The 27,273-nt window shown below is 46.6% G+C and overlaps 1 protein-coding gene across 3 annotated transcripts in view; it reads left to right on the forward strand.

The window, feature by feature from the left end:
• The window catches only part of LOC136611009 (uncharacterized), a 48,339-nt gene that overhangs the window by 11,835 nt on the left and 9,231 nt on the right, over positions 1-27,273 (forward strand). For 2 of the 3 annotated variants that reach the window (XM_066590247.1, XM_066590249.1), the window contains 10 exons: positions 887-1,013; positions 2,968-3,088; positions 3,328-3,413; positions 3,937-4,079; positions 5,770-5,841; positions 11,408-11,474; positions 13,141-13,235; positions 14,720-14,848; positions 19,808-19,922; positions 26,671-26,808. In XM_066590247.1, the coding sequence (XP_066446344.1) occupies positions 887-1,013; positions 2,968-3,088; positions 3,328-3,413; positions 3,937-4,079; positions 5,770-5,841; positions 11,408-11,474; positions 13,141-13,235; positions 14,720-14,848; positions 19,808-19,922; positions 26,671-26,808 (1,093 nt within the window). The remainder of the gene's footprint in view (positions 1-886; positions 1,014-2,967; positions 3,089-3,327; positions 3,414-3,936; positions 4,080-5,769; positions 5,842-11,407; positions 11,475-13,140; positions 13,236-14,719; positions 14,849-19,807; positions 19,923-26,670; positions 26,809-27,273) is intronic. The other variant, XM_066590248.1, reaches the window with a different exon arrangement.

Below are 27,273 nucleotides of genomic sequence, written 5' to 3' on the forward strand. Positions count from 1 at the left end.
TTGGCAAAACCCAGTGTCTAATCGAACCACAACTCTAATCATTTACATACCTACCTGAGAAGTAACTGTGTGCGAAGTTTAGCAGAAAAATTTATTTTTTTACCAATAAGGGCATTTACCAGGGGGGTCCTTAAGGAATTTTCTTATAACATGGTTTATACCTGTCATGGAAACACCCTGGCCATGCTTCAGTTACAATGTGTATGGCAGTGGATGTCCACCAAGTGCACCACCCCTCCATTCACTTCAATGGGACCTCTAGGGGTAGCTGAAGTGAATATATCAGCGGTGCACATGCACAGCCACCTGCTGCCATTCACTTCGTTACTGAGCTGTGGCCAGGATGTCTGCATGGCAGGAAAAAAACCTGTTGTGAGAAAACCCCTTTAAGAATTACAAGAATGGCAGATAGGAACCAATCAGAGCTCAGCTTTTATTCTGCCAACCTCACTGAAAACATAAAACATAAACTCTGATTGGTACTATGGAAAGCATGGCCACACTGCCCCATTTTCCCCTTTGTTTATACTCAACAAGGTCTTGATTGTTCCGGGTCAGTCCCGCTAACCAGACCCGAAAAAGTTTGAGCTTATGCAAATTTGATTTAAAAAAGGTGTTCCTATAATTTGTGGGTGGTGCTTAAACATGCAAAATGTTCTTTTCTGCCCCTAGTGGCCAACTGTGCATACAGAACTACCTCTGTAGAGTACAGATTACAACCTATAAGTATAGAGTCATTGATTTCACCATATATACAGCTGTTTTAGGCTGTCAAATTTGGATGTCATGCCTCTTTGGAGGGAGATATTGGGGGATCGTCATTGTTACCTATCTTGGAGTAGGACCTCCTTATTTCCGTATCTCTTTCTCTTTCTTGCAATGACAGGAGACTCAAGGAGTCTGCGTTTCCACATTTGGAGATTCCAGAGACTTCCCGGCTTTCTTCACCACACGCAGTGGCTTCTTGGCCCCGTATCATGTCAGTAATGAGCAGGAGGCTGCACAACTTATTGGTAAGATGGTACAATTTACGCCATAGAAGAGGTTGTACAGGAATGGAAAAGCATGGCTGGTTTCTTTCAAAAACAGCACCACACTTGCCCACAGGTCGTATATGGTATTACAGCTCAGCTCCATTCACTTCAATGGAACTATGTTTTTCTAATGGGTGTTACATTGGTTATTGTCAGTGCAGGTTATTACCGCTGACTCCCAAAATATTTCGCATCTCTGACCCAACAACATACATACGGTACCTTTTATAAAGGTGGGTTGGGCAACAAGAAAGAACGTAGACTGGACAGTATCGTAGAATTTATGAGTCACTAGTAAATGGCCACTTTATTAGAGACCCCATTTAGTAGTGCGTTGGGCCTCCTTTGACCTTCAGAACTGCAGCAATTCATCGTGACGTCCATTCACCGTGTGTGCTAAGAAAACATTCTGATGCAGGGAAGCACCTTTAGCTTCCTTGCAAATGGAGAAGAAGGACAGGCTCCCCATGTTGGAGCTGAGGATCTTCCCCGATCCGCTGGAAAAACCGCAGGGGCGCAGGGAGACACTTTTTGTTTCCTTGTGTCTAATATGGAGCAGAAGGAGAGACATCCCTACCGCATGTAGGTGAGAGCAACCCCCAAATAATTCTGTATAGAGCGACCCACCGTACCAGGTACCCGTTCACACTACAGGCATTAGGATCACCACACAGAGGTACGTGATTGTGCGGGGTGCATCTAGGCTAAGCCTTTCTACTTTAATAATTTCTTGTGGAGAGACCCCTACCTCTTTCCTCCTCCGGAGTATACCCGATTTCCAGGACCGGTGACATATAGATAACGTGGACTATGGGGCCGTATTGTTCCTGTGTTTCCTCCCAACCTCTGAGCTTCTGCCTGTCATTTCTGTAAGTGAATGATACCTGTAATTGCCTGTTTATTCACGTAAACTTTTACCGGGCCTCAACCGTTCCTGACGATCCAAAGTACGACACACATGTCTGTGTTATTACTACGCCGCATTGTTTAACGGTGTCTGCGAATGCTGGCGTCACGACATGATATATACTACTACCCCCCTCATCCCTTTATTGGCACTCCCAGCCAGAGCAGTGTCGAAGCTTGGCTACAGTGGCCTTGGCAGCGTATCATCCCTACGGGACAGAGAATGGTGTCACCGTGACCTGTCCCAGCTCTTCACGTTAGCCAGGTGCCCAGGGTCACCGCTCTGGGGTGTTACACCATTACTTGACTTCCACCAGCCTAACAGGACAGGTTCATCGATTCATGCTACTTGCACCAAATTTTCCCTCCACCCCCCCATCAGCATGGTGCAATAGAAATCGGGATTCATCTGATGTCTTTCCACTGTGATACAATTTTTGTGCTCTTTTGTCCACCGCCTTTCTGTTTCTCTTCGATACAATAGTGCTGGAATTGGCTGTCCGCTGTTATAGCCCATCTGAGCTGTGCGTTTCGGACACCTTAATTGGAGCTCCAGCATTGTATACGGCTGCTTTTGACTGTGCAGCCTGTTCATCACAATGATTCCTGACATCCTCCTCTGACCCCTTTCAGTGACAAGTTGTTTCTTACCACAGGATCCCCCTTTCGCTAGATGTCTTCCTCAATCGCGCCATTCTCTGTATACTCTCCACACCGCTGCATGAGAAAACCTCACCAGGTTGGCATTGAATTCCCGGCCCCGGCTAGTCTAGCACCGATGACCGGGCCTTGTTGGAAGTTACTGAGATTGCTTGATTTTCCCATCTAATGTGGATTCACACCGAAACTGATCCACAGAAAACTTGTCATGTGATTTTATGCCGCTCTCTGGGGGTCACGGTTCTAATTTCCATAAGGGAACCTCTGACTGTGAAAGGGCCTGGGGCTCTAATAAAGTGGCCATCAGTGTATGCCCAGGTACCATCCCCACTAGTCATCTATATCATGTCTTATCCTTCTCCCACAGCCAGTTCCTTGGAGCTCAGACTGGGCAGCGGCGTCCTAATCACCGTCCCCATTCCAGAAGAATATGCTGCGTCTGGCCAGATGATAGAAAAAGCCATTCAGCAAGCACTGGCAGAGGCCAGGTAATGGGCACATCCAGGGGCATGACTACAGGGGTGCAGAGGTGACAGCTAGGGGATGGCTGGTGGGGCATGAGCCAGGGAGCACCAACAAGATTCCCTTTCTTGCCAAGGTGAAGGAATGCCACACCCAGCCCTGGTACCCGAGGGGACCTAATGTCAGTGGACACCACTGCTACAATTAACATGTGATACGTTTTTACTTACTTCATTTTCTAAAGTCTGTCTGTCTTCAATATCAGGATGCAAGGCATTGTGGGAAAAGAAGTGACCCCATTCCTGCTGCGCAGAGTAAATGAGATAACCGGAGGGAAATCTCTAGATTCCAGTATCCTTGATTAATTGGGGGCATTTTTGGTGCATTTAATTAACTGATTAATTAAGCCAATCAGTCTGCCTTACATTTCCATGGCCTATATGTTTTATATCCCACAATCATTGGACTACCTCTATGTATAACTAGAGTCCTTCCCCACCCAAAAAGCATATTACAGGGTCTCCCACTGCTAAGAGAATTGGTAATCTCCTGAGAAAGCCAACAGCCAGTGAACAATTTCCCTGCAGCGCCCCCGTAGGAATAATTATGCATTACATTCTCCTTATTGAAGTCATACAGAGCACGATGTGCCGGGTCCTCCAGATAGGAGGACACACTTTATAACTGCTTTCTACTCCATCTGTTAGATGAGGGTCCTGAACCAGAGACCCCCCAGTTAGCAGTAGAATGGGCCTGGAGCAGTCCCTCCTCTTCAGTACATTTCCCTACAGACACTGGGAAAATGTTGGATATTTAGCTTTAATAAACAAGGAGTGAAGCTATTCTTCTGGGTATTTCCTTAATGATCTTCAAGATATCGCTCTGATAAAAAATAATGCTGAGGTTGGAAGTCGTATCGCTGTAGCCCTGAGCAAGATTCGAAAACCTAAAGGAGGAGGAAGAAAAGAATTACATGATCACCACAGATCAGAGGGCAAGACAGCGGACTCCAGGCCAGTGAGTTTACACACACTGCTACTGCATAGGATAGCATCTATCTATCTATCTCCTATCTATCCATCTATCCATCTATCTATCTCCTATCTATCTATCTCCTATCTATCTATCTCTCTATCTCCTATCTATCTATCTATCTATCTATCTATCTATCTATCTATCTATCTATCTATCTATCTATCTATCTATCTATCTATCTCCTATCTCTCTATCTCCTATCTATCTATCTATCTATCTATCTATCTATCTATCTATCTATCTATCTATCTATCTATCTATCTATCTATCTATCTATCTATCTATCTATCTATCTATCTATCTATCTATCTCATATCTATCTATCTCATATCTATCTATCTCCTATCTATCTATCTATCTATCTATCTATCTATCTATCTATCTATCTATCTATCTATCTATCTATCTATCTATCTATCTATCTATCTATCTATCTATCTATCTATCTATCTATCTATCCATCTCATATCTATCTCTCTATCTATCTCATATCTATCTATCTATCTATCTATCTATCTATCTCATATCTATCTCATATCTATCTATCTCATATCTATCTATCTATCTCATATCTATCTATTGTGTTTTCTCCGAAAATAGGACCCTGTCTTATATAAATTTTTGCCCTAAAAGAGGCACAGGGTCTTATTTTCAAGCGCCGCAGTGATTGGCTGAGCTGTGGCACTCGAGAACCAATCAGAGCAATCGCTTGCTGGAGGCGGGGTTTACAAACCCTGCTACCAGCAAGCAGTCTTCTGTCAGCGCTGAGAACTGCAAAGAAGCCTGCTGGAACTGCGGAGACTAACGGGGGAGACCTAGATAGCGCCTGCTAGGTAAGTATTGCTCTTTTCTTTTTTATTACATGAAGTGTAGCTAGGGCTTATTTTCAGGCTAGGACTTATATTGCAAGCCTCCCGCCCCTAAATAAGTAAATAAAAAAATAGGGTATGGCTTATTAGATAGATTTCTATCTATCTAATCTGTTTCACATATATCGTTCTCTCTCATCTCACGTTCAAAATTGGGGAGAGGCGGGACCGGGGCGGGGCTAATTCGCGGAACTTAGCCCTGCCCCTGCCCCGCCTTCTTTCATTGCAAATAGTGCAGAGGGGCGGAGAGGAGGCAAAGAGGGGGTGGGAGCTTAGTTCCTGCTCCTGGCTCATCCATCCTCCCCCCCCTGCACACGAGGACAACGTATATCGGCTCGGCGTGAAAACCGAGCTGATATACGTTCGTGTGAATGCAGCCTTAGAGTGTGACATTGGTCTGAGTATCTTGGACTGATATCACTCGCCCATGTGGAAGAGACATGAGATATATATATAAGAGTGATCTGTCTTGTACATCTTTCTCTTATATCACTCTCATGTCTCCTGCTTCTCTCTCACTCGTCTCTTGTCTCTCTTTCATGTCTCTGTTTTGTCTCTCATCTCTTTTTGGTATCTCTCTCTCCCATCCCTCTCACTCGGCTCTTGTCTCTCTCCTGACTCTCTCTTTCATGTGTCCCTCCCGTCTCTCTCAGTTGTCTCTCTCTCCTTTCTCTCTCCTTTCTCTCTCGTCTTTTGTCTCTTTTTTGCCTCTTTCATGTCTCTTGTCTTCTCTCTCTTACTTTCTCCTCTCTCTCTTGTATCTCTCTCGTATTTGTCTTCTCACGGGCGTCACTTATTTGTAGGTTGTTATCGGAGGCATCAATGTGGACTTCATTGCAAAATCATCTCAGGCCAGGATGGAGGTGCGTGTACACGTATGTAGCAGAGCTTCCCTTGTGGCCCCATGAAGGGCACTGAGGTAACACACGCTGTAGGGCCGTCCTCGCTGGCATGGTCTCCTGTCTACCCGTGAATTCTCCCTGTCACACCACTATAAGTTTTGCCCTGTTTTCCCTGCTGGCGTGTATTACTGAACTGTACAAGTTATTGACATATACGAGCTTCACCGACCGTTCCCGGTTTGGCTCTGAAAGTTAACTCCCCGTGTTTGGACTCTTTATTGCCAACAACTGGATGTACCGTAGAGGAAGGAGCGATGGCGTCATCCGTGACAAAAAGGACTAAGGTAATCCACCACTGGGTTTCCCTATTGTCACAGCCTGCCCTCGGCCCCTTGGACGTGTCCCTGGTTACCCTCTGGCGGTAGAGCCACTGTGACAAGGCCCAGTCTCTACCCCGCTGTCTCCTAGGCCGTGGCCCGCTCCTCGGATGCTGCATTGCCACATGCTGAACGTACACATTGTTTGTGATCATGGGGGAAAAAAAGTGTTGAGCTACAAAACCCATACATGCATGAGGATTTTCGAGTCTGGACACAATTGTAATGACCCTTCATCTGGGGAAAGCATTAGTTCTGTACAAGCTTTCAGCTTTTTGATGTTGAGAATAAATTTTATGTATAAGCTGACAGCAAGCAGAGATCTTGAAAATGGTGAAGAAAGACACAGTATGTTAGAAAGCTGTGAAACTTTTCACAGTCCATCAATGAGCTTTCACTTATGCCATATCTCTTTTAGAAGACTAAATGTGCAATTTGCAGTGACTGTGGTGGGGTGTGGGGGACCAAGAACTTCTTGTTATAGTCAAACTTCTATTTAGTCGCCTCTCTAGTTAATTTCTCCCACCTTCCATACATTATTAGGGAGCTGCAATTCCGTGGTATAGTGTCATTAGCCATATCGATTCCTCTGCAAACAGAGGTGGTCTGAAATCGGAACAGGATCTATAGCTCATGCTATCGGCCCCTGCGGACAGGAAGCTTCTTGAAGCTGCTGCACATTAGATGGCGGTACTGACATGTTCTGACCAGCTGACAGGAAGGAGTCATCGATTCATGCTGCTTGACCCAAATTCTGACCTCCCATCAGCAACACAAATCTGGATCCATCTGACCCGGAGATGTTTTTCCACTGATCAGTGATACAAGTTTTGCGCTCTTTTGTCCTCTGGAGTCTCGTGTTTCTGTTTCGCTGAGAGGCAATAGCGCTGGAACGTCTGATCTAGCCCATCCATGCTAAGGAATGACAAGATGTGTATTCGGAGCACCAGGGTTTTATTCAGCTCCTCCTGGCCGTGCAGCATCTGTTCATCAGAACTATTCCTGACATCCCCCTCCGACCCCTCTTGACGTTGATCTGTTTATTTCACAGGATGCCGAATGTTTTTCTCGATCACGCGATTCTCGGTAACTCGCCACACTGCTGTACGAGAAAACCCCACAATGTTGGCAGTGATAGCCTGACTAGTCCAGCACCGATGACCGGGCCTCGTTGGAAGTCGCTCAGATCGCTGCGTTTTTCCAACCAATGTGGATTCCCACTGAGGGCTTTTTTCAAACGAGCGCAGGCGATTTTTAGTCGTCTGTGTCACGGCAACAGCGAGACCGAAAATTGCGTGAATGGGCACACAAACCTGCTGTTTATGCGTTCAGACGGCTCGGGCCTGGCAAGTATACTCTGAGTGCGGAATGCCATTGGGCGCGGGGGAGGCAGTTTAGCTCTGCCTTCCCTTCCCACCCCCTCGCCAGCACTCGGCAAGACGAGGGGGCGGAAACTAGTGTGCTAAGCTCCCGCCCCCTCCCATTGCAAACACCCGGCAAGGGGTGGAGAGGAGGAGGGAAGTGGGTGGGAGTATAGCAGACATGCTGCTAAACTCTCACCTCCCTTCTCTGGCAGCTCCCTTAGGAGTCTATGGGAGCCGCCACTAATGTATTCCAGACAGAAGATACTTCCTGAACTATCTTTCCTGGTCAGTGTAAAAGCGCCTGGCCGCAATGTACACTGTATGCGCTATTTTGGCCAGTCGGGCGCTTTTTCGCCACGGGAATACACCCATCTGATTCGATGCTTTGTAAATAAATGCATCAGATAGGCAATGTATATAAAGTGCGGCCGATATACGCTCATGTGAATAAAGCCAGAAACTAATCCATGAAAAACTTGTCACGTGACTCCGGGGTCATGGGGAGAATTTCCATATAGGTAAACCCCAATCATGAGAGGGCCGGGGGTTCTAATTGGCCATTCCCTTTAAGGTCTCATATAGGGAATCCCCAATCATGAGAGGGCCGGGGGCTCTAATTGGCCATTCCCTTTAAGGTCTCATATAGGGAATACGCTGATTTTAACATGCAGTATGTTTCCAATTCTAGAATCCTCGGCTGCCCGGACACGAGGGATAGGGTGTGCGGAGATGAAGAAGTGACGCTTTCAGATCTTAGTAGAACTCGCTGTCAATAAATAGACTTTGTCGTAAAATCGTCTCCAGCCGGCTGATCTCGCTTCACCAACCCATAAAGACGTTTCCCATAAACTGTTACATAAAAATAGGAAGTTTATTAAGATGATGAGAAACATAACCGACCGCCTAAAATGTCCTCAAAGCGCTTTATTTTTAACGATCGGCTCGCGTGGAACTCTGCTTTTTATTATGTGCCATTTGACGTCAGCGGAGAATCTTGCCCCGTGGGACCGCTGCTGGCCTGAAAATGGGAAATCCAGGACATTCTGATAATTCATTTGGCATTAAAGGGGTTCCACACACTGTACCGCAAATGGAGGTAGACTGGAGGATTAGTGCCGCTTTAACCACAAGCTTCTGGCAGCCCTTAAAGGGGTTTTCTGGGACCATTTCCATATTTTGACAATTAATATCAGTTCTCGTGTCCATTAACCTTACAATATAATGTTTTTCTTCTTTTCCGTTCCACCATCCCAACTTCTGAAGGTGGTCAAGTGTTGCGCTTCTGCAGTCTTTTCACCTCTTCCTCTAAAGTCACATCTATAGCCTCTTCGCCCGTAGCGGTCAGATGGTACCTTGAATGAAATGTGTTTTTGGGGCCACCACATCCCAGCAGTTACTATATAGATAGTACTGTCAAATCTGACAGCTCCATTTAAATGGCCCAACAGAGAGAGTAAACTCCCTCTCTCTCCTGAAAAGTTCCCCCGCAATGGGATCATGAAGTGCCATTCCGGTGTCATTGCTGCCTGGGATCTTGTGAAGGCTCCCAGGTCTGTCATGTTTTTTTCTGCCAGGACTTGATGAAATGCATACAGAAATACAATATTCTGCAATACTGAAGTATTGCACTATATTGTATAATCCAATATGTAATACTGATCACAGCACACACTTCACCTTCAAATATGCAGGGAAGACAGTCCTCACCAGCTGGTGCACACTCATCAAAGATCCTGGATCCTGGATCACAATTTCAGCAGCAAAGTATGTATGAGAGCAGCACTCCAGGGGTTAAATAAAAGAATAAATCTTTATTGTGCCCACACAACGTTTCAACCCTCCATCCAAGGGTCTTTATCAAGTTCTTGATATGAACTTGATAAAGACCCTTGGATGGAGGGTTGAAATGTTGTGTGGGCACAAAAAAGATTTATTCTTTTATTTAACCCCTGGAGTGCTGCTCTCATACATACTTTGCACTATATTGTATACGTTATCAGGCGGTTGCTGGTTCAAGTCTCCAATGGGAACTAAAAATAAGTGAAATAAAGTTTCTTTAATTATTACAAAAAAGGAAAAATATTAAAAGCTTTAAAAAACCCTTTTGCCATTTTTAACATAAAAGTCCGATCTATTAAAATAATGTATTATTTATCACGCTTGGTGTAATTTACCAGGAAAAAAATGGCAAGGTTAAAATTGCTTTTTTTTGGTCTCCCAAAAAATGTTACAAAAAGCCCTAAAAATGTTGTATGTACCCGAAAATAGTTTCAATAGAAACTACGGGCTGTTCTGCAAAAAAAGGAGCCTCTATACATCAATGGAAAAATAAAAAAAGTTTTTTGGTGGCCTGAAGATGGCGATAGAACGCGGTACAACAAAAAATCTACATAAGGGCTAATGACCACGGGCGTTCCTTCACCGCATATCACATGTCTGCTGCTTGCACACATGATACGTGGTGAACGAAGGCAATGAAAGTTAATGGCCTTTCATTCTACCATGTACACCAACGTGTGGACACAGCATTCACATACGCAAGAGAAATATATCACAGCGTGCTCTATTTCCCTGTATATGATACGCTGCTAGAGATGAGCGGGCACCCAAATGCTCGAGTCCGCGTTATTCGAGTCGAGCTCTTCGTAAAATTCAAGCGCTCTACTTGAGTAACGAACCCCATTGACTACAATGGGAGACTCGAGCATTTTTGTATGTGGGACGCTGGGTGCCGAACTTTTTTTCTTCTCCTTCTCTCCTTCTCCTTCTCCTTCTCTCCTTCTCTTTCTCTCCCTCTCCTTCTCTCCCTCTCCTTCTGTCCCTCTCCTTCTTTCCCTCTCCTTCTCTCCTTCTCCTTCTCTCCCTCTCCTTCTCCTTCTTTCCTTCTCCTTCTCTCCCTCTCCTTCTCTCCTTCTCCTTCTGCTTCTCTCCTTCTGCTTATCTCCCTCTCCTTCTCTCCCTCTCCTTCTTTCCCTCTCCTTCTCTCCCTCTCCTTCTCCTTCTTTCCTTCTCCTTCTCTCTTTCTCCTTCTGCTTCTCTCCCTCTCCTTCTCTCCTTCTCCTTCTCTCCCTCTCCTTCTCTCCTTCTCCTTTTCTCCGCCTCCTTCTCTCCTTCTCCTTCTGCTTCTATCCTTCTCCTTCTCTCTTTCTCTCCTTCTCCTTCTCTCATTATCCTTCTCTACCTCTCCTTCCCTCCCTCTCCTTCTCTCTCATCAAGCTCGGCAGAGTATGTTTGCTTAACTCTATACGCTGCCCATACACTATACATTACATACAGCGTTTCCATATGCATCCCTGTAGAAAAAAAAATACTGTGCATGTTCGTGACGCCAGATCCTCGGACATGCGCATTAAATACTTCAATTGAAAAGTACGATTTGTCCTCAAAAGACAATCCCTCAGATCGCTATGTTGACGGAAAAGTAAAGAAGTTATGTTTTATCGAAAAGCGGGAAAAAACAGAAATGAATAGAGCGCAAAACTGCCCACTAAAGCCAAAGTGATCGTGTGGATATGGAGACGTTCGTAGTCACTGCATGTTTACACGGCAGGAATCTATGGGACCTTGCCGGCTTCTGTTTTTTGCGCATGTGACAATACGCAGTAAATGCGTGCAGCTTTAATCCGTGCTACTTATTTCACTGATTGAATCTGCATACGCCCGTGTGAATGAGCCCCAGGGATGCCAGAAGCTTGTGGTTAAAGGGTGCACTCATTTTACAGTCAGTCTATTGTTCTCTATTGTCAGCCATTCGTGACGACTATACTATTCTTCCACAGGGTGACAGAGAATCCCTGCCGCCACATCACTAGTTTATCTCTGATTTCCAGTTCTGATTTTTGGCTTTTGCCATTGCAGTTTGGAGGACAGACTAACCCGGGGCAGGTCCACCAGTCGTTTGGCGGTGTGGGCAGGAACCTGGCAGGTAAGAAGGGGCATGAATACTCACATCTTGGCACCCTAAGGACTGCTTATGTATTGGCCCATACTCCTAATCCTGAGGGCTCATTCACACGGGCGTATGCAATTTTCGGTTTGTGAATACGCAGTGTTTTCACGGACCGAACGCCACACATTTCCTGCGCATCTGACCCCGCTTTCTTTTGCTCATGCATTAACAGTGCGGCTCATGCGCACAAAAAGAAGCTGCAAGTCGGCCATTAATTTCATGCGTAAATATGAATGTATCATGCCGTTGACTTTAATGGCGCACTTCAGTCCGTAATGTGCGCCAAAATACGATATGCTGCGATTTTTTTTTCATGGACATAAATACACGGTTCTAAATATCCCATCAATGGGGATTCAGCGCTGCGTATTACACGCGTAATAAATACGCATATAGATATGCCCCTTTGTGAATGAGCTCTTAGGGTCAGGATAAGTGAGCCGTCACCTCTCTGCCTGCGTCGGAACGTCACAGCTTAGGGCGGCTTCACAGAGCGCCATTCGCTTCACTCACCCTTTCCATTTCTGGATACCATCTGAATTGCCAAAAATGGCGTTCGGAACTACAGGGCGGGCTACGGAAAAGTAGCCCGCCTCTGATCCCAGGACAAAACTCTTATGAGAGCCGTCTAAAGGAAAGTCTGTCTTTCTTGGCCATGGCAACCAATCAAATTGTGGCTTTCATTTTACCACAGCAGTATAAGAAACGAAAGCTGCGCTGTGATTGGTTGCTGTGGACAAGAAAGACAAGACTTACCTTTAGGGATCCTTCATACTGGCGAAATCGCGTCTTTTTTAGCTTTTGCAATGCTTTTTCCTGAGAATAATCGCGCATCGCTGTCGCCCGCGATTTTATCGCGTGAAAGTCAATAGGAGTTTCTAATGTTAAAATCGTATCACGCGAAAATTGCAAGTTCGATGAAAAGGAAGCTCTACAGTACAAGCGATCAGAATATCGCAAGTTCAAGTCCCCTGTGGGGGCTAAATAAAAAAACTATATTGCACTTTGCTTTACACTTTTAAGACCTCTTTCCCATGAGCGTTGCGATCTTTACCTGCCCGCACGAAAATCGCATGAATGCGAAAAAGCCGTGACCAAGTCGTGATTAAATCTCGCGTTTTCTCGCTCATTCACCCGGCCGGGTTCGGCGCATATCCCAGCTCCCCAAAAATGTGAATAAAAAGTGATCAAAAAGATATATGGACCCCGAAAGGGTGTCAATAAAAAACAAGCCCTCATACGGCTAAGTCAATGGAAAAATTAAAAAACTATGGCTCTTGAAAGGCGTAGACCAAAAAACGAAAACTAAAAATCTCAAGTCCGGAAGGGGTTAAAGAGGTTTTCTAGAACCTCAATATCTCAATAATTTGGGTAATTAATATCGGATCAGTCGGGGATGCCCACCCATGGGGAGGGCCGCGGCTTCTTCTTAGTGACACCACGTTCATTGGTCACATGAGAGAAGCTCTGGAGCTGCTATAGCAGGCACAGCGGCTATGAAATGTACAGCGCCGTACCTGGTGTGCAGTAAGATGGCAGCGGCGCTCACCTGAGTGTGACGGACCCCACCCATCTGAGGATAGGGTCAATATGTTAGTCCCACAAAACCAGGTTAACATTGATGTGTTCTGTTCCTCCTCAGATTGTATGAGCCGTCTCGGTGTCAGACCCCTCTTCATCTCCGCTGTAGGGCAAGATGACCTCTCCGATTCCGTCTTCCGCTACTGCTCGCACATGGTGAGTCCGTCACTACTAATCTATTACCAGGAGCTCTGTATATGTTACTGGCCCTGCTCTGGGGTACATATAATGTGTTGTATTACCTTCATTACATTTTTTGTATTCAACGTCTAGAACTTCCACCATTGTGTTTTGGGTTCTGTTTTTGCAGCGTTCACCAATTGGTAAAAATATCCAAATATGTTTTTACTATTTTTGCACAATAAAAACAAGTTTTTAAGGAAAAACAATTGACTGCATCTCCACAATCTAAAGCCCCATTTAGACGGGACGAATGTCGGGCAAACGATGCCCGACACTCGTCCTGCACAGAAGCTTGTATCGCCGGCTCACTGCAGTGCGGCAGGAGCAGATTTCAGTTCTCGCCCCCCCCTATTCAGTTAACATAGTGGCCGTTCAATACTGAACGGCTGCTATTTACACTGCACTGACATAGTTAAACTCATCGCTCATCAATTATGGGGGGAGCGAAAACTGAAATCTGCCTCAGCCGCCCCGCTGTGAGCCAGCGATACAAGCACAGGAGCTAGTATGTGCGGGGACGAGTGTCATGTATCGTAGGCCCGACATTCGTCCCGTCTAAATGGGGCTTAAGATTCAGAACATTTTTTATTTTTATGATAATGTGACAGCGTGTTTTTTGCGGAAGAGGTGATGAGCTGAAGTTTTTATTTGTACCATTTTGAGCTTCATGTGACTTTTGAATTGCTTTTTTTTAGTTTTTTGGGAGGCAAACAAAAGAAAAATAGCAATTCAGGCGTTACTTTTTAAAATTATTTTCACAGCGTTCACCATGCGAGATAAATAACAACATATTGTCACCATCTGGCTCGTTACGAACGCAGTAATATCTATTATGTTGCTTTTTTTTTTTAAATTGGAGGTATTTTATCCATTCATAATGTATTTTTGTGGGGAAAAATGTGTTTTTTTACACTGATTTTTTTTTATTTCAATGAAACCTTATTGAACTTTTTTGACGCCATTTTTAGTCCCTTAAGGCGGCTTTAATATGTGATCGCTCTATTACTAGGATAGTACACCGCATTACTTATATACTGCATTATACTATGCCTCTAACAGCAGCCTATCAGACTCTGCTAGAGGCTGGTTCCAATAGGCTGGGTTACATGGCAGACATGGAGGGCTTTGCCAGGCTTCTAGCTGCCATTGGAACCCATTGGTACCTAAAGATCACCTTGCACAGTACTGTTGGGTGCTGAGGGGTGACAGGTCATCTGCTTACATTCTGCAGTTACTATTAACTGTGGCATATAAGGGGTTAAACGGCCAGGATCTGAGGTTTCTTCCCTCCTGGCTGTTAGAGCAGGAGCCGGGCTGTCAGTAGTCAGCCAAGCCACCGCCTTACAAGATGTATGTGTATGCTTAAAGCCCATCAATGAAAAGACATATTGGCCGTCACTAAGGGGTTAACCAACAGCTAGGTTATTGTGGCTAGTAGGAATATTCTTGTCTTGCAGGATATGAGCGGGGTCGCACATCTTGAGGGTCACCATACGGCCACTTACTGCGCAGTCATCTCCGGCAGTGGAGAACTGAGCCTTGGACTGGGAGACATGGAGATTCACCAGCAGATCACAGAGAAACATGTAAGGGTTTGTGGCGTTCATGTTACTGAGCCCCGTGTGAGCCGTCTACAGTCGCCTTCTGGAGACGTTCGTTTTATCTCCCCTTCCTCCTTAACTTAGACTAGGGAGACTGCAGAAACGGGGAGAGAGGCGGGATTAGAGTAAGAACACCGCCCCTTCTAATTATCACACTAATCACAGAATCAAGCCACACCTATTTCGATAAGCCACACCCCTTTCAAACACAGCAGGGAAAGCATGGAGAAAACCGGGCTGTGAAAAGTCCCCAATTTTGTGACAACTTTCTACTAGTCTGTTGGAGGGCAGTTATCAGCCGGGCATCTGTTGTGGTGGAGGAATGGCACAAACTTGGGCACATAATAATAATAATCTTTATTTATATAACCGCCAACATATTCCGCAGCGCTTACGTAAAATTTACAACTTTTTACATTTTTATACCAGTCTCACGGCTTTTCTAAAGAGGAGGCGGAGCTTGGAGAAAGGGGAGGGCCTCTGCAGACCAACAAATTTACTCTAAAAAGCCATAAAATGGTGCCAATTATAGTGTATATCCATGGCGGCTCATCATGACCCCTTACCCTTTTTGCCCCCTGTATTTAAGAGTAACCTAGGATTGATGATAACATTAAAGGGGCTGTACTAGAATTACAGGTTATCCACCATCTACAGGGGATAACATGCTGATTGGTGGGGGTCTCACTGCAGAGACCCCACTGATTCTGAGAGCTGGGATCCCGTATCTTCTGTCCTCCTCACTGTGGGCTTACTGCACCCCCTGCAGTGAGGAGGAGACTGAATGGAGAGGCGGTCATACAAGCGTGCTGACACTCCATTCGAGATCCCCGAGTGACACCCACCTGGGTATTTCTATCAAGTCCCATTGAAATGAATGGAGTGCTGACTACGCATGCTCGGCCAGTGCACCATTCATTCTGATGTTACTGCGGGGGGAGAAGTAACCTCACAGGCCGAGGGGGGCACAGGATCCTCGAGATCGGCAGGGGTCTCAGCCGTTAGATCTCCACCAATCAGAAGTTTTCCCCTATCCTATTTATACGGGATAAATTGGGATCCTGGTACAGCCCAGGGGCGTAACTATAGAGGATGCAGGGGATGCGGTTGCACCCGGGCCCAGGAGCCTTAGGGGGCCCATAAGGCCTCTCTTCTCCATATAGGGAGCCCAGTACTAGGAATAAAGCATTATAGTTGGGGGCCCTGTTACAAGTTTTGCATGGGGGCCCAGGAGCTTCAAGTTACGCCTCTGGTACAGCCCATTTAAAATGGCTTGTCCAGTGACGATAGGGGACCCTAAAAGAGTGGACGGCATTAAAACAACAAACATATATTCGCCTTATTGATGTACCCCATCTGCTTCCTGATAACATGGGCATTAGGGGTTTTTTGCCCCCTTTGGACAATCTAATCTCCAGGGTATTACTGTCAAATGTTACGTTAAAGGGGTTGTGCCAAGGTGTAAAGTTATCCCCTACCCACAGAGGGTTGCTGGGGGTTCAACCACCGAGACCCTTGCCCAGAGGCATAACTTCTGGGCCCCAATGCAAAACCTGTAAAAGGGCCCCCAACTATAATGCTTTATTCATAGTACTGGGCTCCCTATATGGAGAAGAGAGACCTTATGGGCCCCCTAAGGCTCCTGGGCCCAGGTGCAACCGCATCCCCTGCACCCACTATAGTTACACCAGTGCACCTTGCTCATCAGTAGATCAAAGGTTCCAAGGGTCCCCACATACATGGAGTGGTGTTTGCGCATGCACGCTGCTGCCCCATTCATTTTAATGGGAGCGGTGAAAACTGCCAAGTACCAGCGCTCGGCCGTCTCAGCTCTCCCATTGCAGTGAACGGAGCAGCAGCGCACATGCGCAACCTTAACGCCTTTCATGAGGGGACCCTCGGGACCCCTGTTCTTGGGTTTGCTGCGGGTCCCAGTAGTCGGATCACCTAGCCTGTGCACAGGGGCTACTTTATATCTCGGCACAACCCCTCTAAGGCACGCTCACACTTAGCAGAATTAGTGTGGCTATTCTGCAGCAGGAAATCCGCATTAATTTCAGCGCCAAAAACACATCAAGATCCGCCCTGTCTGCAGCATGATTCACTCCTTCAACTGACAGAGTGAATCATACGGATCCGCATCAAAAACCGCAAAAAAACGGTGTCGATGTTGACGCGGATTGACCGTAATCCGTAACTTGTAAACACATCACAGCGATCTCCACTTATAAGAACAGGTCAAAGTGCGCAGCTTTTTGACACAGTTTTTGATGCGAATTGACACCGCTGAAATGACTCCCGTTCTTTGTCCAGCTCCCATAGGAGTCTATGGAAGTCGCCGCCATATATTGGGCAGAGGATAGTTCCAGAACTATCTTTCTGCCCGCCGTTTATGCGTCGGCGCGTATTTCGGTCTTGTATGTTCCATTTTTCACGGTCCGACGTATTTACACGCTGTATATTCGCCCGTGTGAACTCATGCCTCAGATGGTCGCATATATCAGCCGGCCGTAGAAATGCGCCGTTTATGCGCTCGGGTGAAAGCGCGCTCACGCAGACTAAACACTGCCCATCTGATCCGTAAAGATGAAGCAGATCTTGGAGTATAAAGGGTTACAGACGCTCCACAAAGAGTTCACTAAGTCCTCCGGTGATGAGGCGATGCTGAGGGTTATTGTTACCCACCATGGAAAGAGTGAGGAGAGGGATCGTGGGAGGTCAGGAGATCGGCGAAGATTATAACAGGGCTTAGCGCTATTATAAATACTGTTTGTGTTTCCTATCAACGCGCTGTAGGTCCTGAATGTGGCCGCCCCCCTCCCGAGTCTTGTTACCACCAATAGTCCCATAGTGAGATCTTAAAGCGGTTGTCCAGGATAGGTCATCAGTAGTTGATTGGCTGGGGTCTGATGCTTGGGATCCCCCCAAACAGCTGATTCCTAGGCCTGCTGTCATTGTGGTCTGGGCTGGGAGCATTATAAATCTCACTTATTCCTGTAGTATAAATTTAAAGGGATTGTACAGGATGAACAAACATGGCTGTTTTCTTAAAAAACACAGTGCCACCTCTGTCCACAGGTTGTATCTGGTATTGTACCTCAGTTCCATTCCCTTCAAAAGAACCGAGTTGCAAAACTGGCCACAACTCGTGGACAGGTGGGCGGCTGTTTTCAGAAGAAAGTAGCCATGTTTTTTTCTATAATTCTCTACAATCCCTTTAATGACAATGGTTGTCCTGTTGTAAACTAATGACTGTCAGGCTGGGTCATCAATAGTAGATCAGAAAATCTGTCCATGAGTTCTGAGTGTCGCCCGAGACCTCCACTGATCAGCTGTTTTTTGGGCCAATGAGCTTGTGCACTGAGCTGATTTCTGCAGGAAGCAGACAGCTCTGTTCTCTCTGCAGTGGCCAGGCTTGGTATTGCAGGCTAAGTTGCCATTGAAATGAATTGCCTGCAATATCAAGCCTGACCACTACAGTGGGAACAGAGCTGTCTGCTTCCTGCAGAAATCTGCTCTGAGCATGAGTACAGCAGCTAATTCGTGGAGGTCCCAAATGATGGATCCCCACCAATCTACTACTGATGACCTATCTTGAGGATATGCCATCAATAGTTTACAGCTAGACAACCCCTTTAAGGAATTTCTCCAACCTAAATTTATTTTTAGAAAAATCAGATTATTGAGGTTCATCCTCAATAATCCGCAGAGTGGTGTGCAGTAAGGGTCCCGATCCTGAAGTGCCAATCCACAAAGCATGTCAATCAGCGCTCGTTTATAATTGTCTTAGACGAGTCGAGAATCGCTGGTATGGGGTTATACTCCCATTACTCCAAGTACTTGTTCCTATGGTACATCACATGGAGATGTGCAGCCGGACAGTCAGCATTTTTATGCTTACTAAAAGGCAGCAATCAGTCGACAAACGAGCGTTTACCTATTAATTGGCTGATGGTTATTCCCTTTACATGTCTTAATGATCAGGCCAATCTTCAGGTGTAGATATGTGCCAGATAATTGGATCGTGCAAAAGGGCTAAACTGCTGTTATGGCGCTGTTCTGTAACTAAATGATATGGAACAAGCTCCGCCCATTAATCTCGCCTCCCACCCATCACGGAATTTGTAGGACAGTCCCGGATTTGGGACACTGGCCCGCAGTGCCAGGTGGCAGGAGGCTTGTCACACCTGGTAGTTCCGCACCGGGGTCAGAGGCCAGCGCTGCTGTAATCAGTGCAACCCCTGACCTCTTCCCCAGCATCTGTGTTCCTGCATACAGACCGCTGGCACAGAGGTCAGAGGTTACACTGATTACAGAAGCGGAGCCTTTGTTAAATTTTTGTTGGGTGGCTGGAAGTCCATTTTCAGAGTCCATATTAAGACTGGGGCTACTATTGGGGGTCACAATTTACTATCCAGGTTACTAACAGGGGTCACTATTACTACTGGGGCCACTGTGGGGGACACTATTACTACAGGGGCCACTATGGGAAACACTGTTACTTATGGAGCCACTGTGGGGGGCACTATTACTACTTGAGCCACTGTGGGGGTCACTATTACTACTTAGACAACTATGGTGGTCATTATTACTACTGGGGGTCACTAATGAGGGCACTATTACTACTCACATTGAGACTAAACGGGGCTAGGCCCCCACTCCACAAGGGCCCATAGTGTGCATTCGTGACTTGTATCCCTTTGGTTTTGCTACCATGTTACAGACCTGTTGCAGGCACATTTTATGAACTTTTGCCCATGACTCAGTGTCACCTAAACGTGATCCCCGGAGCGTAGGAGGCCTAAATATCTGACCTAAGAACCACCTGAAAGATGCATTAGGTCAAACCACATGAAGCCTAGACCAAGATTGAAACTCCCGACAAGATGCACCTCATTAGGAAAATTCTCAATATCCTTCTGTAATACCTTTACTCTCCACCAGGTGTCTCGGTTTGCAGACCATCTCTGCAAGTCTCGACTATTGTGCCTAGATGGGAATGTACCTGTATCAACCATTCAGTATGTGTGCGAATTCGCCCGTCAGAACGCTGTGCCAGGTCAGTGTGCCAAGATAACTGGCAGATACTGCTATCGAGGGGAACACATTCCAGCTCGGAAGCGGTGCAGGCAAAGACTTGCTGCAAATTGTCCTCTACGGGCTCCACCCTGGAAGTGTTTATTACATTATCAGATGTGAAGTACTCAGGACAGATGCTAATTAAACATTCTGCTTATTAACCCCTTCCCGCTGCCGCATTTTTAGCTTTTACTTTAATTTTTATTTCTTTCCTCTCGATTTTCCAAAAATTATAGCTTTGTTATTTTAACCAACAATATTCACTCATTGTCTGAAACAATGCCCCCCCCCCCCCCGTAGAAGTTGTCGGAAGGAAGAAAGCTTTGTGTGACTGTAACGGGGATATAAGTGACTCCAATATCAGAGCAAAAGGAGAATTTATTGTGGAAAACTGACCCCTTGTAGGGAGGCTCTAGTACCCCGGTGTACCGCCTCTAGCTTGGATACATGATGTGATACGGGCAGGCATGGAGGCTCTAGTACCCTGTTGTATCGCCTCTAGCTTGGATACAAGATGTGATACGGGGGGCATGGAGGCTCTAGTACCCTGTTGTACTGCCTCTAGCTTGGATACAAGATGTGATACGGGCAGGCATGGAGGCTCTAGTACCCTGTTGTACCGCCTCTAGCTTGCATACAAGATGTTATACAGGTGGGAATGGAGGCTCTAGTACCCCGGTGTACCGCCTCTAGCTTGGATACATGATGTGATACGGGCAGGCATGGAGGCTCTAGTACCCTGTTGTATCGCCTCTAGCTTGGATACAAGATGTGATACGGGGGGCATGGAGGCTCTAGTACCCTGTTGTACTGCCTCTAGCTTGGATACAAGATGTGATACGGGCAGGCATGGAGGCTCTAGTACCCTGTTGTACCGCCTCTAGCTTGCATACAAGATGTTATACAGGTGGGAATGGAGGCTCTAGTACCCTGTTGTACCGCCTCTAGCTTGGATACAAGATGTTATACAGGTGGGCATGGAGGCTCTAGTACCCTGTTGTACCTCCTCCAGCTTGGATACAAGATGTGATACGGTTGGGCATGCAGGCTCTAGTACCCTGTTGTGCCACCTCTAGCTTGGATACAAGATGTGATACAGGTGGGCATGGAGGCGCTAGTACCCTGTTATACCACCTCCAGCTTGGAGAGCCTGCGCCATTCACAGGATGTAAGTTTACGTCATGTTACGTTAAGTAATAATAATAATCTTTATTTGTATAGCGCCAACATATCCCGCAGCGCTTACATAGACAGGGGGGAATACAGAAAGACAAAAGTACAAAAAATTACAGAACCACGGTTACAATCGTAATCAGTTGGTGGAAACAATAGGGAAGGGTCCTGCTCCAACGAGCTTACATACTACAAGTAATGGGGGGATACAAAAGGTAAAGGGACTGGAGGTGTGCACGGTATGGCGGGGTGGAGAGTGAGGGATTCTATACACAAACAATGGTCAGATGTTTGGCCATGTGACGGCAGAATCGGTGTGACTGCAGGGGCAGTTTATGACAGCTAGCAGGGATTGCAGTCAATAGGTCAGGGAGCATGTTATCAGGTGGCATACAGAGGAGTCGGTTTAGGGAATTCGGTATGCCTCCCTGAAAAGGTGCGTTTTTAGAGCACGCCTGAAGTTCTGCGAGTCCTGGATTGCTCGGGTAGCCTTTGGTAGTGCGTTCCAGAGGGCTGGTGCTGCTCTGGAGAAGTCTTGGAGGTGGGAATGAGAAGTTCGAATTAGAGGGGTGTGCAGTCTAGTTTCGTTTGCCGAGCGGAGAGCCCGGGCTGGGTGATGGATTGTGATGAGGGAGGCAATATAGGGGGGCGCTGCGCTGTGGAGGGCTTTATGGATGAGGGATACAATATAGGGGGGCGCTGCACTGTGGAGGGCTTTATGGATGAGGGATACAATATAGGGGGGGGCGCTGCACTGTGGAGGGCTTTGTGGATGAGGGTAGTAAGTTTAAATTGAATTCTGTATTTAACGGGCAGCCAGTGCAGTGACCGGCGCAGGGCAGAGGCGTCCGAGTAGCGGCTGGACAGGAAGATGAGCCTGGCTGCTGCATTCAGGATGGATTGGAGAGGGTAGAGTCTGGTGCAGGGGAGGCCGATCAGCAGCGAGTTGCAATAATCGAGTCGTGAGTGGATGAGGGCGACAACAAGTGTTTTCAGCGTGTCTATGGTGAGAAAAGAGCGGATTCTTGCAATGTTCTTGAGGTGCAGCTGACATGTTCGGGCCAGAGATTGGATGTAGGGGGTAAAGGAGAGATCGGAGTCGAATATGACCCCAAGGCAGCGGGCGTGCTGTTTGGGAGTTATGGTGGTGCCACACACTGAGATGGAGATGTCAGGAGGAGGTCGGTTAGTGGAGGGTGGAAATACCAGTAAGTCAGTTTTAGAGAGGTTTAGTTTTAGGTAGAGAGAGGACATGGTGTTAGAGACAGCAGACAGACAGTCGGTGATATTTTGGAGGAAAGGTGCAGAGATGTCACGGGAAGAGGTATATAGCTGGGTGTCATCAGCATACAGGTGGTATTGGAGGCTAAATCTCCTGATGGTTTTGTCCAATAGGGGCTGTGTAGATAGAGAAAAGAAGGGGGCCGAGGACTGAGCCTTGGGGGACCCCAACAGCAAGGGGAAGAGGAGGGGAGGTAGAGCCAGCAAAGGAGACACTGAAGTAGCGGTCAGATAAGTAGGAGGAGAACCAGGAGAGAGTGGTGTCCTTTAGGCCGATGGAGCGAAGCATACTGAGGAGGAGTTTATGGTCAACAGTGTCAAATGCTGCGGAGAGGTCGAGGAGGATCAGTAGGGAATAGTCGCCCCTCGATTTGGCTGTCAGTAGGTCGTTTGATACCCTTGTAAGGGCAGTTTCTGTCGAGTGTTGGGGTCGGAAGCCAGACTGTAGGGGGTCGAGGAGAGAGTTCTCTGATAGATAGCTTACAAGGCGGGAGTAAACCAGCCGTTCAAGTAGTTTGGAGATAAAGGGGAGGTTTGAGATGGGTCGGTAATTGGCAACGTCAGTCGCGTCAAGAGTCGGCTTCTTTAGCAGTGGGGATATGATGGCGTGTTTGAAAGAAGAGGGAAAGATGCCAGAGGTCAGAGAGAGGTTGAATATAGTGGTGAGATGGGAGATGACCACTGGGGAGAGGGATCGGAGGAGGTGTGAGGGGAGAGGGTCGCTAGCGCAGGTGGTGGGGCGAGCAGAGAAGAGCAGTTTGGAGACTTCTTTCTCTGTCGCTGGTCTGAGTACAGACATTGAGCAGGAGCTAGATGCAGTGCTGACAAGGCTAGGGTCAGAGCTAGTCTGGGATTTGTAAGTTATTTCCTGACGGATGTCATCAATTTTCTTTTTGAAATAGGCAGCCAGCTCTACAGTACTGAGATCCGTCACCGGGGGCTGCGGTTTAGGGCCGAGAAGGGAGTGAAAAGTATCAAAGAGCCGTTTAGGGTTGTGGGATAATGAGGAGACGAGAGAGGTGAAATAGACTTGTTTGGCATGATGGAGGGCGAGGTTGTAGGTTCTGAGCATGAATTTGTAGTGGAGAAAGTCTGTGGATGTTTGCGATTTCCTCCACAGCCGTTCAGCACTTCTAGAGCACCGCCGGATAAAGCGCGTTTGAGGCGTGAGCCAGGGTTGCTGCGGTCTATATTGGATGGCTCGGGTCCTGGGGGGAGCCGCTTCATCCAGGGCATGTTTGAGAGCGGTGTTGTAGCGATCGGCAGCCAGGTTGGGGCAGGAGAGGAGAGAGATGGGGGACAGAGAGGACTGTAGGGACTCAGCAAAATCTTGGGTGTGTATGGCCTCAAAGTTCCTATAGGTACGGTAGGTAGGTGGGTGTGGAGAGATGTTAGGGAGCGTGACAGAGAAAGAGAGGATGTTATGATCTGAGAGCGGGAGAGGGGAGTTAGTGAAGTTGGCAGCAGAGCAGAGACGGAGGAAGACCAGATCCAGAGTGTTGCCATCCCTGTGAGTGGGAGAGGCTGTGAGTTGAGAGAGACCAAGGGAGGAGGTGAGCGAAAGAAGCTGAGAGGCAGATGGGGAGTTGGGGTCATTAGTGGGGATGTTAAAATCGCCTAAGATGAGGGTTGGGATTTCGCAGGATAGGAAATGGGGGAGCCAGGCGGCAAAGTGGTCCAAAAACAGGCGAGCAGCACCTGGGGGGCGGTAGATAACAGCCACTCGCATGGACAGTGGACGGAAAAGCCGTAACGTATGTACCTCAAATGATGGAAAAGTGAGTGAGGGTACAGGGGGGATGACCTGGTAGGTACAATTTGGGGAGAGAAGAGCACCTACACCAGGATGTGGCGTTAATGGGTTAAAAAAATTTTATTTTTAGTCATCACTTCACAAATGAAAAAAATATAACCTTGGTGTTGCTGTGACCGGGTAAAAGTCCAGTTAATTAAAATTCCACATTATTAATCCTGTATAGTGAACGCTGTCCGAAAATAATACTCAATGCCAGAATTGTGCTTTTTTGTGACCCCGTCTCCAAGAAGAAGATGAATAAAAACTAACAAAATGGTACCAATAAAAACTACAGGTCACCTCACAAAAAACAAGCGCCCTCACAGCGCCATTGACGGAAAACTAAATTAATTTGGGGGTCTAAAGATGGAGATTGAAAGCTATTTTCTCAAAGCATATATATTTCCAGTAGTGGTGACGCCGTAATCAGACCGACACACAGAATAGCGGCATTTTTTACTGCACCATAAACAGTACAAATAACCCCCAGGAATGGCAGATTTGCCTTTTTCTCCATCCGGCTCCACTTAAAAATTTTCAAAAGTTCTCCAATACATTTCAATATTTCAATTTTTTTCACCTTTTTCAAGATCTCTGCTTGTTGTTAGTGAATGAAAATATTCTTGTTTATATCCAGAGCATGATAACCTGTCCAGATCTTATACTGGGGTCAGAAACACTCTTTTCTCCTTAGGGAGAGCAACTATATACTATAAACTAAGTGAGGAGACTCAAATGGCCACGCACGCTCCTCTGGGTAATATGCAAATAAGGGAGATGGAATTGTGAGGATTTATTCCATCTCCCTTATTTGGATCTTATACTGCTCACGGCTGAGGGTTTGTTACAATGTATCAATATCTTTGGTTGTACGTTAGGCTGTCTCTCTCTGCAGAGGGAGGAGGCGGGACGGGAGAAGTGCACTGAGCTCCCGCCCCCTCTCCGCCCCCCACCACTGTTTGCAATGGGAGGGCAGGATGGGGGTGGAGCTAAGTTCAGCCCACGTCCCAGCCTCTCCCATTGCAAATAGTGTCGAGGGGTGGAGAGGGGGTGGGAGCTCAGCACACTTCTCCCATCCCACCTCCTTCCCCTGCAGAGAGAGGCAGTGTATATCGGCCGGGCATGAAAACCCAACCGATATACAGACGTCGGAATAAACCATAAAAGTTACACGACTCCAGACTGGTGCTATTAAAAATACAAATCCTCCCACAACCAACGAGCCCCCATACGGCGGACAGTGAGTTACGGCTCTTGCAATGCAACAATGAAATCACTGGGTCCTTAAGGCAAAAAACAAGGCTCGTCACTGAGGGGTTAAAGGGGTACTTTGGACAATCCCTTTTAACGGCAAGGGTCCTCTGCAAATGAGATGATGACAGGGTGCCCTTCTGCTTGGACTTATGGCAATCAGCTGCAATCTCTGGGACAGCCCAGCGGGAGGTGTTGAGTTTTCTCGCAGCACCCCCACAGGAGAAATGAAGCATTACACAGTTCTCATTGGCATCAGCCACCCGTGAATGTAATACACAGATATTCTGGGTCATCCATATAGAGAGATGCTTCTTGTAGCTGCTCTCTCCTCTGGATAACAAGTGAGGGTCATTTACAGATATGATTGAAATTGACATCCCTTTAAAGGGGTTTTCCTAAAATTGCTTCACAGCCATTCTGTACTTCCTGGTTGCTGTTGCAGCCAATCACTGGCTCTAGAAGGTCACTGCTGCAGTGATTGGCTGCCGCAGTCACATGGCCTGGTCAGCAGCAACAGGAAGGACAGAATGGTTGGGAGGCAATTTTAGGTTGGAGGACAACCCCTGTAAGTGTAAAAGTTCATTCCCACAGACATATTCAGTATTGGGCCGTGAAGAATGCGGCATTTTAACGGACTGAACCTGTCCGTGTCCCATGCGTATAACAAAAGATTTCATATGTACATTTTCACGGTACGTCCCACATATTTACCCCATTGACTATGAAGGCTATATTGGCTATAATGTGGATGAATACGGACCTGCTGTGTTTGCTTTTTTCATGCGTGTGAATACGTGTATAAAAAACGCCTGTCCGGGCGGCCAGATGCAAATCAATGGGGTTTCAACCCTCCCGATTAGGCCACTCCCACACACAGCGCCAGCAAAATGACAGAATTTTCATTGCAGCGTTTTGCCGCGATTGTATCACCATTTTCGGATGCAGGGTACAGTTTTTAACGCACCCCACCATTGTGACGGGTGATGGGGTGACAAAGGTTTCCAGAATACTTTCTCTCCACTCCTGGTTGGGCTCACACAATACTGATGTAAAATACATGTGAAGGCGCCCCAAGGCAACGTATGTGACTGCCTGCGAACTACCGCGTATCATACGCACATACATCGCATGCGTAACACGTGGTAATGTATGCTCGCGTGAGCCCAGCCTTACATGTGTTAAAGTCCGCCATGTGAATGAGCCCTCATACTATTATCTTTCGCAGTTTGTTTCGAACCCACGGACATAGACAAAGCTTCTAAACCCTTCACCTCAAACAGCTGGACGGCTCTGACCTACATCTCACCAAATCTAAGAGAGCTCCTCGCCATCAACAGGACCCTGGGACATGTAGAGGACTGCGGTAAGTGACACCAAGATGTGGGGATGACGTAATAGGAGCAGTATTATAGTAGTTATATTCTTGTACATAGGGGGCAGTATTATAGTAGTTATATTCTGGTACATAGGGGGCAGTATTATAGTAGTTATATTCTTGTATATAGGGGGCAGTATTATAGTAGTTATATTCTTGTACATAGGGGCAGTATTATAGTAGTTATATTCTTGTACATAGGGAGCAGTATTATAGTAGTTATATTCTTGTACATAGGAGGCAGTATTATAGTAGTTATATTCTTGTACATAGGAGGCAGTATTATAGTAGTTATATTCTTGTACATAGGGGACAGTATTATAGTAGTTATATTCTTGTACATAGGGGACAGTATTATAGTAGTTATATTCTTGTATATAGGGGGCAGTATTATAGTAGTTATATTCTTGTACATAGGAGGCAGTATTATAGTAGTTATATTCTTGTACATAG

This window comes from Eleutherodactylus coqui, chromosome 2 (assembly GCF_035609145.1).
Source record: "Eleutherodactylus coqui strain aEleCoq1 chromosome 2, aEleCoq1.hap1, whole genome shotgun sequence".
In the NCBI taxonomy this organism is placed as follows: Eukaryota; Metazoa; Chordata; class Amphibia; order Anura; family Eleutherodactylidae; genus Eleutherodactylus; species Eleutherodactylus coqui.